The following is an 18,745-nucleotide window of genomic DNA, read 5'->3' on the forward strand; positions in this document are numbered from 1 at the left end:
TCAGGCACTGGGGTTCCCTCGTGTGACTCACGGCGCATTTGCAGGCGAATGACCATTTTCTTTTTGCCCAGGCAATGGATGGATGCAAAGGCAGAGCAGCACACTTCGATCTCCTGCTGCACGACTTTTACGTAATACACAATGTGGACTGGCCTGAGCCTCGCCTCTGAATGTGTGTGCTTCCTCTTGGCTGCCTCCTCACGTATTAGGCTCAGAAGGTCGGCATTCTGGGCAATTTCCAACTGGCCAGAAACTGGAAACAAAATTGTTTATTGTTTCTCTGCCTATCTTCTCAGTGCAGCCACCACGGCATGGGGGCCAACTTTGCGTGTCTCCACAACATTTTTTGTGTTGTAACTAATACATTCCTTCTCTGTATTACGCTTCTGCAGGGCTACATTCTTCCCCCACTTTTCTGGCAGCCTTACACGAACAAGGCCCTTTTTTTCTATGTGGGTAGCAGGGACACGTTTTTGACGACGGCCTGTTGCGCCATCATCACCACCACCACCACCACAGCCAGCAGCAGCAGCAGCTCCACCTTCACCCACATCACCATGTCCACCATCTACAACACTCACACTACTATCACCATCACCTCGAACGTTGTCACGATTTAATAGAACTACTTCCAGTATCATCATCACTAAGGCTGAATCAGGGTCATCAATACTACCGTCACTTAGTGCAGCAGTTTTCTTCAGAAATATCACCGCGTCATTTACAATTATTGCTGTAGAAAGTCTTCACCACAAAATCACTGTTTTCAATTCCTGAGCTCCCAGGAACATTTCCATCACTATCACCATTACGGGACATTGTTATCTCACTAATCACACACAGAACTCAGTAAAAGTTGCAAAAGATGGCTATAAAACAACAAGAATTACTTACTGCATACCAAGAACAAAGCACAATGGTAGGGATTGACGAATGGAGCCGCAAAAACTCCCGCCAAACAAACCACAAAGTACGGCCAGCCAGTCAGTAAGCGAGGCTTCCTGCTCAGCTACGTTCGCACTGGCCTCAACCAACAGCCCCCCACACAGGCACATACAGCCAAGAGGCGCTCCTCCGCTCCCATATCACCGCCGTAGATGGGTGCATAAGGCAACCTTATGTTTTCAGGGCCAGTCCTGAGCGAATGGTAAATACCTAGCATAAGGACGATGTTCAGTCATTTATTTGAAGAACTTTCAACCAAACTTCCAGTGGCGAAAGGTATTCTCATCCAAGGCCACATGATAGAGTGTGGGTGAAAATAGTGTATCCAACAAAAAAGCATTTTCTGGCCAGTGGTCTGTGGACCCCTTCGTCGCATTCATTTCAGAGTTCTTCGTTAACTCTCTTACCATATTTAGGTCTCCAAAATCTTACTTTCAGGAACACAGTTTCAGCCATACTTCTTTCAAGTCGATCCCCCACCCCAGTCTCTTTGTTTGTCTATCTTTGTCCGTCTCTCTGTCTCTTTAATACACACACACACATACACACACACACACACACACACACACACACACACACACACACACACACACACACACACACACACACACACACACACACACACACACACCAGGAGGCCATCACTGAATTATTTGTTGGGTAATGAATTAATCACAAAAAGGAGAGAAGAGAAAGATTTGGGAGTGCTAGTCCAAGATAGTTTGTCACCAGAAAAGCACATTAACAAGATAGTTGGAGAGACTTATAAACTCTTGACTAACATAAGAGTAGCATTTCATTACATGGATGAGGAGATGATGAAAAAATTGATAGTGGACATGATCCGCCCCAGGTTAGACTATGGAGCGGTAGTGTGGTCCCCACACAAAAAGAAAGATATAAACAAGATTGAGAGAATACAAAGAACAGCAACCAAGATGGTCCCCAGTCTGACAGACCTGTCATACAAAGAGAGGCTGAAAAAACTGGATTTGCCTTCCTTAGAGGAAAGGAGAAAGAGAGGAGACATGATTGCAGTGTTCAGGACCATGGTGGGAGTAGATAAAATTGACAAAGAAGATCTGTTTGTATGGGATAAGAGAACAACAAGAGGACACGGAATGAAATTGAAAAAGTCAAGCTGCTTGAAGGATATCAAGAAATATAGCTTTCCTTACAGAAGTATAGACTTATGGAATAGCCTGGACAAAGAGATCGTCCAGTCTAAAAACTTAAACGAGTTTAAAGCTAAATTTGACTTACTGAGAAACAGCGACGGAAATCCACGAGCATAGTACATTCCGTGTATATCACAATTAGGTATATTAGGTAAATACTTAAATATTTGGAACGACTTAGACAAAGAGGTGGTGCATGAGAAAAACATTCATGTGTGTAAAGGTAGACTTGATAAATGTGGATATGGAGACAGGACAACACGAGCATTGCTCAATTCCTGTATACTGCAAATAGGTAAATACACACACACACACACACACACACACACACATTATATATACAGAGTACGTATATACACATATTCACATATACATATATGTATATATACATACACATATTCACATATAGCCTACATATATGTATAGGTGTCCACATTGAAAGCGTGGAACGTGTTCGAACGAGCAAGCAAGCAAGCCAGGCTGTGCTGAATATTGTCTCAATTGGCGCATTAACTTCCTCTGATTTCGTGACCTGCAAATACTAAAAAGAAATTATTAGATTAAACCAATAGTATTCCCTCGCTCTTCCTAAAACCAATACTCCCCTTGTAATAATTTTATGTCTAGGGCCAAACAGGAGACATTATTTGTTTTGATATGGCAAAACCTGGTTACTCTCAGCAATTCTCGGAAAATACTGCTGCGCTGCTCATGCAAACTTAGACTTTTACTTCTTGCGCAGCCGGCTGTTACGTTAACCTGCCTTATAAAAAACTGTTTCCTCGATTTGCAGAAAAACTATTGAGAATTACGGGTTGTCTATGAAATGAAAATAATTGAGGATGTTTATGCTATTTCCAAATTGGTGTCTATCTTTCTTGTAACTTCAGAATTACCTGAGATATCCAAAAAAGTTCGCTACTGTACTACAGAGTTTTCCTCCTGACCCCTGCCCCAATTTCTTGCTAATGTGATAAATCTTTCGCTCAGGTACATATGTCGGGGGTCCAAACTGTGATTAATTTGGTGTAATTATAGATATGTTTATTATGTACATATTTATATATACCGGTATGTATATTATATACATATTTATATAGATATGTGTATTATATATATGTCTGTAATACATATATATATATATATATATATATATATATATATATATATATATATATATATATATATATATATATATATATATATATATATATATATATATATATATATATATATATATATATATATATGGGTATCCAGTGCAGGTCCGGCTTATCCCGACTGAAGTGGAGACGATACTCGTACAGCCTATATTATCTCTACCAAGTGGCTTAGGCTGTCCCAGTAGACATTGTATGTAGAGTGAGAAGTGCTTGTAAGTGTGTTTGGTGTGCTGGAGTGGCTTTGGATGCGTGTAGTCTGTGAACCAAGTGTAATCGACCTGCGCAAGCCAACAGGGTGCAAGCATACTTTATAGAATGCAACACTGGTTCAAACACAGCACCCCTTATGTCCGCCAAAGCAGTACGTGGCCTGGAGAACGCTCCCAAAGTTTATTACCCTGGTAGGGCGAGAACCCTCTTTCTCTAGTGTACGAAAATGCACACTTTACCACAGAGGGTCGTATATACATATATATATATATATATATATATATATATATATATATATATATATATATATATATATATATATATATATATATATATATGGGGAAGACACATTACACGTATGTATACAAATCTTTTAATGCTCCTGGCCGGGAATCAGACGCGAGACTTCTCGATGAAAGTCAGGTACGGTAAAACACTACATCATAGTGTGATGAAAACTAAGCCACCTAAATTGTATGACGAACCAAGTAAATCCGTTATGGAAGTATATATTTCAGTCTCAGCACGTCAGGATTTTTGTTTTGCCCCACTTAACTCAGCAAGTGACATAGCAATTTTAATATAATTTACCACAACATGGTGTAGTGGTAACAGTGCCTGACTCTTATCCAGAAGTCTTGGGTTCGAGTCCCGGCCAAGAGTGTTAAGAACATTTATACACATGCGTGAAATGTGTCTCTCCAACATCATTATAAAGATGCTTGTGTTCTGGGGGGGATTTGATTAAAACTGCTCTGTCACTTGCCGAGTTGCTTGGAGCTAAGCAAAACTCCTGACATGTAGAGACTGAAAAATATCCTCCTATAACGGATTTACCTGGTTCGTCATAGAACTCAGGTCGCTTAGCTTTACCACGCCATGGTGTAGTGGTTTCGGTGCCTGACTTACACCTAGAAGTCTCGGGTTCGATTCCCAGCCAGGGGTGTAAAAAAAAACATTTGTACACACGCATGTAATGTGTCTCTCCAACATGTAAAGATGCTCATTTTCTGGCTGCGATTGATTATATTCAACTGAAAATATTAGAATGAAGATTAACAATTGAAAAAATGCTGTCGTGTTTAACTCAATACTCATTACTGAAAATCTGCCCCCAGCATTCACAAATATATGCCTTCACGATCGAACAGTACAGCAGAAGCTCACTCATGACATTCGGAGGAAGCTGGTGGAAGATCAGTGCCAGCAGAAGACGTCACAGTCGGTGAGACTCAGGGAGAAATGAGAGTGTGTTACACGGAAATATCATGAATTAGGAGAGGAAGATGACGTGAAACGCACAAGTGAAGCACTGGATAATATTAGTGCTACTCAATACCACGTAGGTGAAACATATATATATATAATGAAGAAATTATTATGCTTGTATGGAGGACCTCTCACCATCCCCAAACCTTCATATTGCTTTTTTGATCTCTCAAGCATGAATCTCACACAGGACCAAGTAGAATTCCTGAACCTTCGTATCAGTTCTCACATGACACCAAAATATGAACAAGAGAAGAAAAGGCAGAGCTTGGGATCCTGTATGAAGATATATGTAAACTTCAGCAATGTGGTATCCTTTGATTAATGCAAGAAAGCCTTGGTTTAATCACGCTTCTTCTAATCCTGTCCGCAAAAAGGAGAGGGCCTATAAAAGGTATCACAGCCAACTCACCCCTGAATCACATCGTTTTTACGTTTCTGCCCAAAATGCTAAGTCTGTTCTTCGCTCTGCTGAAAATAATTCCATCCGTAATAAATGCTCTCAACTCTCCAGCTCGAATTCTTCCCACTTCTTCTGGCACCTTGCCAAAAACCTTTCTGGCAACTTTACCTCATCATCCTTCCCTCCTCTTTTCTACTCTGATGGCTCTGTAGCTATTTCTTCTACTGATAAAACAGATCTCTTCGCTCAGACTTTCTCCTCCAATTCCACCTTAGACGATTCCTGTGCTGTTCCTCCATCACTTCCACCCTCTGACTTCCTCATGGCTGACATTAAAATTTCTTCAGCTGATGTATTTTCTGCCATCACATGCCTCAATACTAACAAGGCATATGGGCCTAATGGAGTCCCTCCTGTTGTCCTCAAGCACTGTGCTTCTGTCCTTACACCCTGCCTAGGTAAACTCTTTCGCCTTTGTCTGTCAACTTGTATCTTTCCTTCTTGCTGGAAGTTTGCTCTCATTCAGCCAGTCCCAAAGAAGGGTGACCATTCCCAACCCTCTAACTATCGTCCAATTGCTTTAACATCCTGTGTCTCAAAAGTTTTTGAGTCTATTCTTAACAGAAAAATTTTAAAGCACCTTTCCTATCATAATCACCTTTCTGATCGTCAGTATGGATTCCGTCAGGGACTCTCCACTGGCGATCTTTTCACCTACCTTTCAGACTCATGGTCATCCTCCTTTCGGGACTTTGGTGAAAGCTTTGCCATTGCACTTGACAACTCAAAGGCTTTCGATCGAGTCTGGCATAAATCTTTAATTTCCAAACTGCCCTCTTACGGTTTCTATCCTTCTATCTGTGCCTTCATCTATACCTTCCTTTCTGGTCGTTTTATAGCCGTTTTTGTAGACGGCCATCGTTCTTCTCCTAGATCTATCAACAGTGGTGTTCGTCAGGGCTCTGTCCTATCACCAACTCTCTTCCTTTTATTCATCAATGATCTTCTAAGCTGTACATCTAACCCTATCCACTCGTATGCTGATAACTCCACCCTTCACCTTTACATTCTGTTCCCGCAACGTCCATCTTAACAGTTAATTCAACAAACAAGGAATGAGGCTATGGCACACCTAATGACTGACTTGGCTCGTTTCTTTGGCTGGGGTAAAAATAATCTTGTTTTTAATGCATCAAAGAATCACTTCTTACACCTGTCAACGCAACAAAATCTTCCACAGGTGTACTCACTAATGCTTAATAATATTCAGCTGAATCCTGCATCATCCTTGAACATGCTTGGGGTTTCATTCACTCGGGACTTATCTTGGAAAGATCATATTACAACTCTTGTAAAATCTGCTTCCAAGAGGTTAGGTGTGCTAAGCCGACTCCATTCCTTCTTTACCCCTGCACAATTGTTGACTTTATACACGGGTTTTTTCCTCCCCTGTGTAGAGTACAATGCCCATGTGTGGGGAGGCTCCCCACATACAGCTCTTCTTAATAGGGTGGGGTCAAATGCTTTTCGTCTCATTAACTCTCCTCCTCTTACTGGCTCCCTTCAACCTCTGTCTCTTCGCTTCACTGCTGCATCTTTATCACTTTTTTGTCACTACTTCAATGGTCACTGGTCCTCTGAATTGTCTGCATTCATTCCTCCACCTCTACGATGGGCGCATAGCACCCATCTATCAGCAAACTCTCATCCCTTTTCTGTCAAGCTCTCTAATGCAAGAATTAACTGTTACTCCCAGTCCTTGATTTATACAACAGGTCTACTCTGGAACTGTCTCCTTTAGTCTGTATTTCCTGCTAGCTATAATCTCCAGTCTTTCAAACGCAGTGTCCAGGCATATCGAAATGATTGGATCTTGAATTTGGTACTCTCTTGTATTTTGTTTTTCTCTTGGAAGGAACAGTTATTGCTGGCTCGTAGCCTTTGGTTCCCTCTTCCTACCAAAAAAAAAAAAAAAAATCAACCCAGACTTGCAGGACAGAGAGTACGAAGAAGAGATACCATCATACACACAGTCTTCTGTCACCGCGACTGAAAGAATGCAGCGAAAAAACTACGTGACAACAATAACATAACTATCAGAAAGGTCGACATTGCAGAATCATACGTGATTCTAGACAGAGACCTACTCCGTAAGTGTAGGGCCAAGTTTACACCTAAAACAGGTAACCCAACTGAAACACTCAAGAAATGTCTGAACACCCTGATCACGGCAGTGAATGCAATAATAGGTGGTACAAAACTGGATAAAGTTATTGGTGATTATGCCTCTGGATATTTTTATGGTAATGTCAAGTCTCACAAACAAGTCAGCCCCCTGAGGCTGATTCTCTCGCAGATACCCACGCCAGCTTACAGCATAGCAAAAAGATTGAATTGCGATTATCATGCCGTACATACCTACAACTTACTACGTTCAACTGAGTTTGTGGACATTTTGAGGGTGAACAGACCAAATGGCACTATCCCTTCACTGGACGTAGAGAGCTTATTCACCAATGTCCCAGTACAGAGAACATTTTATAAAATCCTAGACTATGTCTGTCAACACCGAGAGGTACCACCACCAGAAATGCCAAGAAGCATCATGGGAGAATTTCTAAAACCCTGCAGAACAGAAGCGCCATTCAGGTGTCCAGAAGGAAAAGTATGTTCAAAAGGATGGTGTCACCATGAGGTCTCTGCTAGGAGTGCCCTTTGCAAAAGCTTTTATGTCTCATTTAGAGCACCTGGCATTCGAGCACCAAGATGGTAAACCCTGAAGCTACTGCTGGTATAATGATGATATATTTATGTGTGCATAAAATCAAGATCGACTTGACCAACTAAAAACATGCCTAGAAGAAATATCTGGTGTACGATTCACTGCTGAGCTTCACAACAATGGTAAATTCCCTTTCTTGGATGTGTTGGTAGACAGCACGAATGACAGTTTCACTACTGATGTCTACCGTAAGCCAACCAACACGGAAAAATGTATGAATGGCAGAGATGAATGTGCTTCGAACTACAGTATATGAGAGGCGTCATCAGGGCGTAGGTTAACAGGCCATTACAATACAGTCCTCATGACAGTCTACTATGAGCTGCAACAACTACGCCAGATGTTAGTAGGTGGCTACACTAACAAGGACTTTGACAATATCATTGACATATATCTCGAACGCTATGTATCTGACCAACCTAAACTCCAAACCATTGACATTACCTTGTTTTACTGCAACACTTTTACCAACAGATATGAAAATTATGAAAAGCCTATTAAGGACATTGTGAAAAGAAATAGTCAACATACTAATGAAAATTGTAAGCTATGCATTGTCGTTTGCTACAACAACCCGTGTACTAGTGCCATGGTTCAGCTTAACTGGTCCGACTGGGATGCTGTCTAAAACCAATGTAGTGTATGAATAACAATGTACTAACAAGGACTGCGCCCCTCGTGATAATACCTACATTGCTCACACGACTTGCAGCCTAGGTGTACAGGATGGAGCCATCAAACATCATCATCTAGGACATCACGGAACTGATGTCGACAGACAGTATAGCCGACAACACATTGCAACACATCGCACATTGCAATGATCGGAGAAAAATTAGAAACAGTTTATATAAGAAAAAGTGCACCGATGATTAATATACAAACTGACTAAGAACATAACCCTGTTTGACAGTGATATATATATATATATATATATATATATATATATATATATATATATATATATATATATATATATATATAAGGCTTGGGTTAAAATCTGATAAAAACTCTGATTTATTTTGTGAAAAACAAACAGAAAGACAAAAAGCGGTGAAAGTATAACAGCCTCTCATTGACTGAGCTCTGATGTAAAAAAATAATATACTTTACTTCCATTTTTTATTATACGAAATGCTAGTGCTGATTCATTTTTTTCTTGTTACATGAATTTTATCCAGCGTCCGATATAGTTTTCCTGTGCACTAAGAAGTCCATGATTTCCATCACTGGACCGTTATCAACTCTTTTATTAACTCATTCATCACAAGTCACTGACTCCTTTTACTGTAAGGCATTTCAAGGTATGTCCTTCTCTTGTACACTTCTAACATTTCAAGATGTATATATAATTACCAGAGCCATCTTCAGCAGTTTCACATAGGTTATCAAATACATCTTTCTCATTGTAGGACACAAATTTTATTGTCTACACCCAGTGGTGGAGACCATACTATATTTCGTCAGTTCTGTTTATTTATTTTTTCTTTACTTTTTCTAAACACCTTTCAATTTGGTGCCGATGCTTCACTTCTTTATCAGTTTGCTTCGAGTATAGGGCAATTGTCCCTTGGGCAAGTACCCCCGGACACCTCCTTATTCTTTAATCTAGGCAATTAAAAGGGTGCTTACAGGTAGTCAAAGTGGAAAAAAAAATTGTGAAAAGTGGCAATACATATTTGTATATTGTCTTTTTGTCTTTTTTTTTTTTTTTAAGAAAGTGCTAGATTTTTTTTTTTTTTTCTGTAGAGACTATCTTGCACTCCCTTGACAATGTTAGCAATCTTTAATCATCCAATAGCTCCCTTCTATATCTCTTTCTCTTTACTTCATCTGTGAATACTCACACCAGACTGCAGGCGTCTCATCCAGTCACTATATTTCATCTTTATTTTGCACAGTGCTTCCTCTTCATACTTCCCATTCTTGAATGCTTTCACATCCTGTATCCTCTTCATTCTTACATCTCACATGCTACCGTCATACAAGTATTTATCGCTATACTAGGCACACGATATGAACAACGCTCAGCTCCTGTACATCTGCAATCTAATGACAGCACAGCAGAGTTGCAGAGGACAGTGAGAGTTCGTGCTCAAATAACCCTTCCATTATTAGCTACCTTTCTTCAGAGAAAGCTCTAATGATGACTGTGGAAATTGTAGACATAGCAGTCCAAAATCAACATGTAACACCAGTTTTGAGTTATTCAGTGATATTTTGTGCAGTGCAGATACCCTATTATATCAGGATAACCAACAGTTAGGTAGTGAGTTACAATTTAGGATTACCAGAATAGGTGGTGATTTTGTAAATGCTGACAAAAAAAGTGTTTTTTTTTTCACATATCTAGAAAGTTTTGTGAGTAAATTTTGTGAATTTGAATCTAGAGTTCAGACTATTAACCATGACAAAATATCACTGATAGCTCTGTCTCAGTGGACATAGTACGATAATGAACGACATCACAGAGCTTAAGAGGTTTCATTATTTATAAGAAATACTGTGATGCAAAATTTTTGGATATGGAGCTAGCAGAAGAATATGTCATCTTTCTGTTGCAGAGGATATTAATTACCAGGCAATCAAGCGGATAACCATCAAGCCCAGAAAATACGGCAGACCAGGTACATGAATTCACTAGTTTGAAAAAATGATGTGCCAAGTACCCTTGGCCAGACTCTTAGCCAGAAATACTCACACCATAAAAGAGAGTTGTACACAACCACCATTAGATTGTAGTGATCACACAATAATATACTGTACTAAGAATACAATTTAATCTACGAGCATCAGAACAGTGAATCATTGAAACAACAGTACTATTTGAAAATACCTCGATTTGGATTGAAAAAAGGCACTGCTTGGTTTAAGCGTTAATGAATGTTGAATGCTTTTTATGAGTTACTACAGAAGGGTAGATGAAATGTATGTACCACTCTCTATAGTGAAGCTTGATTGTAAACCTGCTGGGATGACACAAAGTGAAGAGAGGAGCAAGAGAAAATGTGCATGGGAGAAATAAAACAAAGAACGGAAAAGATATGCTGAACAGGTAAAAGCCTGAGACAGAAGCACAAGATGTCGACTTGAGAATAATTTAGTCAATGACTTAAAGACAAATCCAAGAGCTTTTCATATATACACCAATAAGAAGGAACCCAAGATGCCGCATTGGTAATCTAGAAACAATCGAAGGGCAGTGGGCAATATTTGATTTAGAAGTAAAAGTTTTAGTGAATACATCGCCTTTGTGTATGGTTAAGAAGAGGTTTTAATGGATATTTTGCATTTGTGTTTGGTGTGGAAACTGACTCGGATATTATTTTATCAAAGGAACCAACCAACCTACTGTATGTTGGGAAATCACAGGACCCATTTGAATCTAAAGGAACTATAAATCAGGAAAATCTGGAAGACATATGGGTAAGAAGGAGTGAGAAGGAAATAGCAGACCTTAAACATATAGAAAGCTGTAGGCCCAGATGACTTTCATCCCAGGGTACTGAGGGAAACAGTGAGTGAAATAGCAAGACCTTTAACTATAATTTGCAACAAATCTTTAATTACAGGGCAGCTTCCACAGGAATGAAAAATAGCACGCCACAGCAATTAACAAACAGGGTGCAAAGAAAAACCCCTCAAACTAATAGGCCAATTTCACTAACCTGACTGATTGAGAAAGCACTGGAAAGTATTATCAGGGAAAGAATACCTGGGCATCTGTTAAGAACAGAATACCTCACTATATTCCAGCACAGATTTGTGCCAAGTTAATCATGATTAACAAACCCTATTGAAACCACTGAACACTGGACAAGTTTTGTTGACAATAATATTCCATTTGACGCCATCTACCGTGACTTAAGTAAATCTTTTGACACGATACCAACAAGGAGACATATACAAGGTGGGCAAGGCAGGAATCAGTGCAAACACCTTGTGTTTGACTGATTCATTCTTTTCTAGTAGAAAGCAGAAGGTCTACACAGAGAAACGTCACGAGTGGAGTACCTCAGGGCTCGGTACTTGGAAAAGTATTGTTTTTCATCTGCATCAAATACCTACCTAAATCTGTTGACAATAATGTAAAATATTTGCAGACGATGCCAAACTATACAGTGCAGTAATAGATGATCATAGTCGACAGCTGCTGCAGAAGGATTTGAGTAAACTCATGTGTTGGCCATCTAAGTGGATGCTAAATTTTAATGAACACACGATCAAAAAAGTATCAGTGCACATTTGGACCAAAACAGTTTGACGCCATGGATGATGGACTCCCAAAATGTTTGGTGATTGTCCCCCATGTTGTCAAATATGCTTACATAAGTATGTCATGGATATGTTTCATGTGCCAATTTAGTGTTGCTATTGTTACTGAATGGATATTCAGATGATAATAATTTTCCAGGGACCACACAAGCTATATTGATCATTTCAGATATCATCGTACCCCTCCTGCGTGATACTTTCTTGATTGTGTGTACATGAATGCGAAGTTCTTCATTTTGAAAGAGAACGGAAACCATGGTTATTTTATGCTTCACAGCAAAATCAAAGATGCGGACTCTGAAAAAAATATGTCTCGGAGTGTACATCAATATAAATCTAAAAGTTAAGGACCATGTTAATAAAATTGTTAAGAAGGCCAATCAAATGCCTGGAGTCATTAGGGAGATTTGACTTCATTACAGTAGAATACTTTTTAATTACATGCAATACACAAGTCTGGCCCCACTTTGAGTACGTTGTCCAAGCTTAGTCTTCTCATCTGCATACAGATAGTGATACCTTGGAAAGGGTATAAAGAAAAGCAACAAACAATGATACCATGGCTGTCAGAGCTACCTTATGAGGAACACCTTAAAAGATTAGGATTGACAACTTTGGACAGAAGAATACGAGGCGATATAATCGAAACTTTCAGAATCTTCAGTGAGTTTTAAAACATCAACCTTGACAGGCTGTCCAAGAAAACCAAGAAGGTACTTCGAGGAAATACTCAAAACACTCAAGAAAATGTGCAACAAGGACACTAGATTTTTTTTTTTTTTTTACAACGAGTGATGACAGATGGAGCCAGCTTCTAAAAATTGTAACTATTGCCAGCACAGTAAACAAATTATGCACAAATTAGGTTTATATTACAAGAATATGTAACACATTCTAATCAAAGAGAGACAAAAGTACTTAGAAGTGCTCGTAAACCTTCAGCTAGTAAGTTCAAGACTTCAAGTAGTATGTGCTTCCTATGACATGAAGGAAGTATATAAGTAGCACTCTTTCTTACCTATCCCCAGGATTAATGGCTGTTAAGACATTTTTTTTTTTTTTTATGACAACTGAGTCACTTTCAAAACTTGAACAGAAAAGTGGGGTTGCGTGAAGTTCGATGAGCCTTATTTATGAAAGGGCTATGTCTCCTTGTTTACTAGTCAGATCAGTCCTTCGGTCGTACTACTGTATATTATAGCCATCAGTTGAGCTGGAAAGGGTTAAGGATCTTAGTAAAAACTGACTCTAGTCTTCATGTTAACCTCAAGTTGGACTGACCATGCATAGTGTATATTTCCGATGATCTTGCAGCCAGTTACCAACACATTCTTATTATACAGTAGTGCCTCCCCTTTTTCGGTGTTAACCATTGATAGAATGAAGGTTATTTTCTTAACTTCCTGTGCTATATTTACTTATTCACTATCAACCAAATCAGTGTATTAAATATGCGTACTTACAGGTTACAGGTATCATTGTTGTTGTTGGGGGCGCACGTGTGACAATTGTGGCGTTGGGTGTGGTTGACGAGGGAGGGGAGCGAGGTCTCCAGACGCTTGAGGCCGGTGGTAATGTAGTTAATCTCCTGCTCAACCTGCCAGAACACCGACGCTTCTTGCTCGGCAACTTCTGCACCAGAAAACGAAGGCAGATTGAAACTACGAAAAGCTGATTGAGGTGTTGAGAGGTCATTGGTCAACTATGAAAATAAAAAAAATATAATAAGCTGTACTGGCTGTGGTACCTCTCATAGCAAGGTATGTTAATTCAGTGTATCAGTTACTAGTCATCTTACTATCTGTCCATCCCGGCTTTCCAAGTTAAAGTTATATATATATATATATATATATATATATATATATATATATATATATATATAAATGGTACACGTACACTCAAGTACGCACAGACATGTACAGAACATGCATGTTTATTTTTATATGTATCTGCACGCGTACATTCATACAATCTGGTCGGTTTCCAAGAAACATTGTAGTCCACTCTGTCTTCTACATTTAATCATCTCTGCTTATACCTTACAAATATCTGTTGCTTTCCCATTTTTCAACCTCTTCGCCGCATTCCTCCATGACGTTCCCATGGATCACGTTCATGTCATCCTTTGTCCTTCATGAAAAAGTCATGTTCACCACAGCTGTTTTTTCACAAATCCAGTTCATCATGTTTTCAAAATATCCTCTATCTCTACTCCATAATACCCTTCTGTGTGTAAGATTTTTTTCATTGTCATTCCAAATATTTTCGCTTTTTCTTCACCTGAAAATCCTAAATTTTCACACTTCCAAAGAAATTTTCAATATGGAGAGCAGTTTAAATTCATTTTTCATCCTACAGAACATCGTTTACCTCATTTTTTTTCCTCCGCAATCTTCATTTAATCATTATGCATTCTACAGAACGTTGTTTGCCTCTATTTTTGTTTTCGTTTCACTCTTCTCTCTTACTGTTTCATTCTCCAAGTATATTCTCCCTTCCCTTCACTAAAATGACTGCCATGTACAGTCATGGTCATAAATAATCACATTTTTTTTTCTTTTTTAAATAACTGAACGGAGGAAGGAAAAACAAATGGGTAAAAAAAATAATCCATACACCAGATTACTGGTGTCCTCTGTTCATAAAATATCTGTAACAGTTAGACTTGAACAGTTGTGGGTTGAAATTTGGAGGAAAAGAACTCTGGGGAAGCGAGTTCCAGAGAGATGCAGTTCGGGGAATGAAAGAATTCTGATAGGCAGAAGTTCTGCAATATGGTTGAATGACATTCCAGTCATGAGCGCTACCAGATGCCCGTGTAGCACGAGGGAAGCATGGAGAGGTGGCACCATGGACGCAACTTCGTCTGAGCATTTGCCAAAAAAATATCTGTAAAATAATGCAAGGGAGGCAACATTCCTTCTTACTTGCAGGGGAGGTAGTTTATATGTAATGGCAGGGTTGTTAATGATTCTAACAGCTTTATTCTGAATTTTGTCTAGTTGTCTTAATGCAACCTCTCCACAACCATTCCACAAGGGTGAGCAATATTCAAGCTGAGAGCTCACATGACTCTTATAAATTGTAGCCAACTGCTCGTCGGCGAAGAAGTTACGGACTCTGTACAATAATCCAAGTTTCTTTGAGGCGGTTTTAGCAAGTAATCGGACGGTCCAGCTGAGGGCACTGTTAAGTGAGACACCAAAAATTTCAATACTTTTGGAGATGGGAATATTAGTAGCGCTGAAGGTAATGTACGACTCTGGCAATATCTGTCTATTAGTCTATCTATCTATCTATAGCCCGACGCCCTAATCCCGCAAAGGGTGGCCGCAGACAAAACGCCTCCAAGTCACTCTGTCGCCCACCATTTGACTCCCCTCCCCCCAACTCACCCCCCCTCCCTCATATACCTCTCAACTCCATCCCTCCACCTCATCCTCGGTCTACCCCTCCCTCTCCCTCCCTCCACCTCACCCACATACACCCTCTTAGTCAGTCTTTCACTCTCCATCCTCTCCACATGTCCAAACCACCTCAGTGTATTTCTCCTAATCTTTTCAACCACATCCACATCTACCCCACAACGTTCCTTCACTTCTTCATTCGTCAACCTGTCCCTCCATGTCACTCCACATGCTCCTCTCAAGTAACTCATTTCCACTGCTCTCACTCTTGACTTGTTCCCCTCTTGCAAGGTCCACGCCTCGCTTCCATACGTCAGGGTAGGGATCACAATACCATCATGCAGAGACTTCTTAACTTCCATACTCACCTCCCTATTTCTCATCATTGCTTTCAGTGTGCCAACAACCTTCCTTCCCTGCTGTACCCTTTCACGTACTTCATCCCCCAAAGTTCCATCCTTACTCATCACACTACCCAAGTGCTTGAATGCACTCACATTCTCCATATCTATTAGTAAACTGTATATATTTAGTTTTACTAGCATTAAAAGAGACAAGGTTGTTTTGTGCCCATTCAATGATTGTAGATAGATCTTGATTTATGGAGATGGCTGTACTGAGTTGAGAGGTAGAGATATTAGACTTTGTAAATGGATGTCTGAGTGTGAATGAACTATGTAGTGTTGAGTCATCTGCATATGAGTGAATGGGATTGTGAGTGACAGATAAGAGATCATTAATATGAACCAGAAATAGGGTTGGCGCCAGAACTGATCCCTGCGGCACGCCGGCGTTAATTGAGTGGAAATTCGAATATACATCATCTACTTTTACTCTTATTTTCCTGTCACTAAGATAAGAAGAAATCAAAGGAACAAAAGACGTTAGTCCATAGCAAGGGAGTTTGGACAGCAGGGAACGGTGCCATACTCTGTCGAAAGCTTTAGAGATATCAAGAGCTACTGCATGAGTTTCTCCAAAAAGATCAATTGATTGATGGATGGTATGAGTTAAGAGATTGAGTATGTCAATGGTGGATCTTTCGTGGCGAAAACCGTATTGTCTATCACTAATTAAGTTGTTGGATTCAAGATGTTTAACAATATGCTTATTAATTAAAGTTTCAAATACCTTACCAAGAGAAGATGTGACAGCTATTGGTCTGTAGTTGGAGGGGTCAGACGAACTCCCTTTCTTCGGAACTGGGTGGATATTGGCTTCTTTCCATGAATTTGGGAATAAAGAAGTACGTATGCATAGTCTGAATAATTTAGCTAGGACAGAGGCAAGTTCAGGGGAACACTTTTTCAAAACAATTGGCGGAATTCCATCTGGGCCTGGAGCTTTGTTGGTAGGTAAATTGTCTAGGATGGATTTTACGTATCTTGTCTGTATTTTAAGTGGGGCAATTTCGGGAGAGTCAAGTTCCAGTACTGAGACATTCTGGCTGGTATTGTCTATGGCAGAATTTCTGGCAAAGGTACTAGCAAAGACATCTGCTTTCCCACGTGGGTCATTTGTAATATTGCCATCTGAAGATTTTAGTGGGGGAATGGAAGATGACTTGTTAAAGTTATTATTGAAAGAATTAAGAGTTGACCAGAATATTCTATTGTCATTAGGGTTGTTAAGTAGTTTTGATGCTTGCTTTTGAAGAAAGTTTGATTTAGATAGATTTAGTACAGCTTTTGCATGATTTCTAGCAATTTTAAATTGGGAGAGTGATTCAGGTGTTTTTTATTTTAAGTAAGAGTTATATGCTAATGACTTTTGGGCTGTTGCTCTGGCACAATTGCCATCAAACCATTTTGGAGAGTTTTATCTTTTAGTGAATTGTTGACTTGGTATGAATAAATCCATACCAGCTAGTATTAAGTCGCAAATGTGGGACTGGGTAGAATTGGGATCACTAGAGAAGAAAGACTGCCATGGAACATCAGCAAGATAATTTCTAAATCCATCCCAGTCTGCCCTGTCAAAGTGCCATCGGGTCACCCTGACAGGTTCAGAATGGGGAGGTGTAGGAGGGTTAACTAATGAGGCTTTGATGAGATTGTGGTCAGAGGATCCAAGTGGTGACAGTACCTCTATCCTGTATTGATCTGGATTATTTGTCAAGAATAAATCCAAGAGATGGGCATTATGGTCAGGATTATCAGGTATTCTGGTTGGTTGCTTTACCAACTGGGTGAGATTAAACGATTCCGCAAACAGCTCGCATTCTAGACCAGCGTCGTCAGTCCGGGCAGAATGCAATAACCATTCAACATTGTGTATGTTAAAATCACCCAAAATGGTAATTTCATTGCCAAGGGCAAGGTCAAGGTTACTCAACTGAGTGGATATGGAATCAAATACACTGGGTTCCAAAGAAGCATTGGGGGAACGATAAACTACACAGATATATTTGGTAATGTTTTGACAATTTAATTTGTATAATGAGTAATCAAAACTGGATGAAGTGAAGTTTAAAATAGTGTCAACTGCATATTGGGATTTGATATAACAACAGGTGCCGCCCTTGTTACGAAAGTTTGTAAGGAGATGGTAACCGGGAAAACAAAATGGAGATATATCGGTAGAGGGTGAGATTTGTGGTTCTGTGAGGAAAAGGGCCAAAGGGGATATGGACTGAAGGAAAAAATGAACTGAGTTTAAATTTGTGGTAAGGCCTCGGATGTTGATAAAGAGTAAGGCCGCACCGTCACCTCTTCGCCGACGAGCATTCCCGGAAAGAGCAACAGTCGCTGCCGGCACAGTCGCTTGATGGCGACCGGGAGGACCCTGTGCCTCCAGCCCTACCCTGCCCTACCCTTCTGTACACCGTGCCTCGGTCTGGCTTCTTTATGCCCGGCAAGTCACAGTGCGGTAAGAGAGGCTGAGATGGAGGGGCCAGAGTGAGAAGGGAAGGTGGGAGGGGGAACGAACGATGGTGCGAGAGTGCAGTTGGAGAGGGGAGAGAGGGTAGATATGGGAGGGAGAATGAAATGCGAAGTGGAGGTCACATTATTTGCCTTTTTTCTATCATTCAGGGCATGAGGTAAAGGAGTTAATATTTGTTAGATAATGTTGCGTTAACCTTGTATGGCGGCGTCAGATAACAAGCTTTAGAT

General features: G+C 40.0%; 1 protein-coding gene across 1 annotated transcript in view; it reads right to left on the bottom strand.

Moving 5' to 3' along the window:
• The window catches only part of LOC145413686 (uncharacterized), a 65,401-nt gene that overhangs the window by 9,626 nt on the left and 37,030 nt on the right, over positions 1-18,745 (bottom strand). The window contains exon 4 of the mRNA XM_080283341.1: positions 13,689-13,857. Within this exon, the coding sequence (XP_080139467.1) occupies positions 13,689-13,857 (169 nt within the window). The remainder of the gene's footprint in view (positions 1-13,688; positions 13,858-18,745) is intronic.

This window comes from Coenobita brevimanus, chromosome 97 (assembly GCF_032717465.1).
Source record: "Coenobita brevimanus isolate Jiangsu-jjx chromosome 97, ASM3271746v2, whole genome shotgun sequence".
Taxonomy (NCBI): Eukaryota; Metazoa; Arthropoda; class Malacostraca; order Decapoda; family Coenobitidae; genus Coenobita; species Coenobita brevimanus.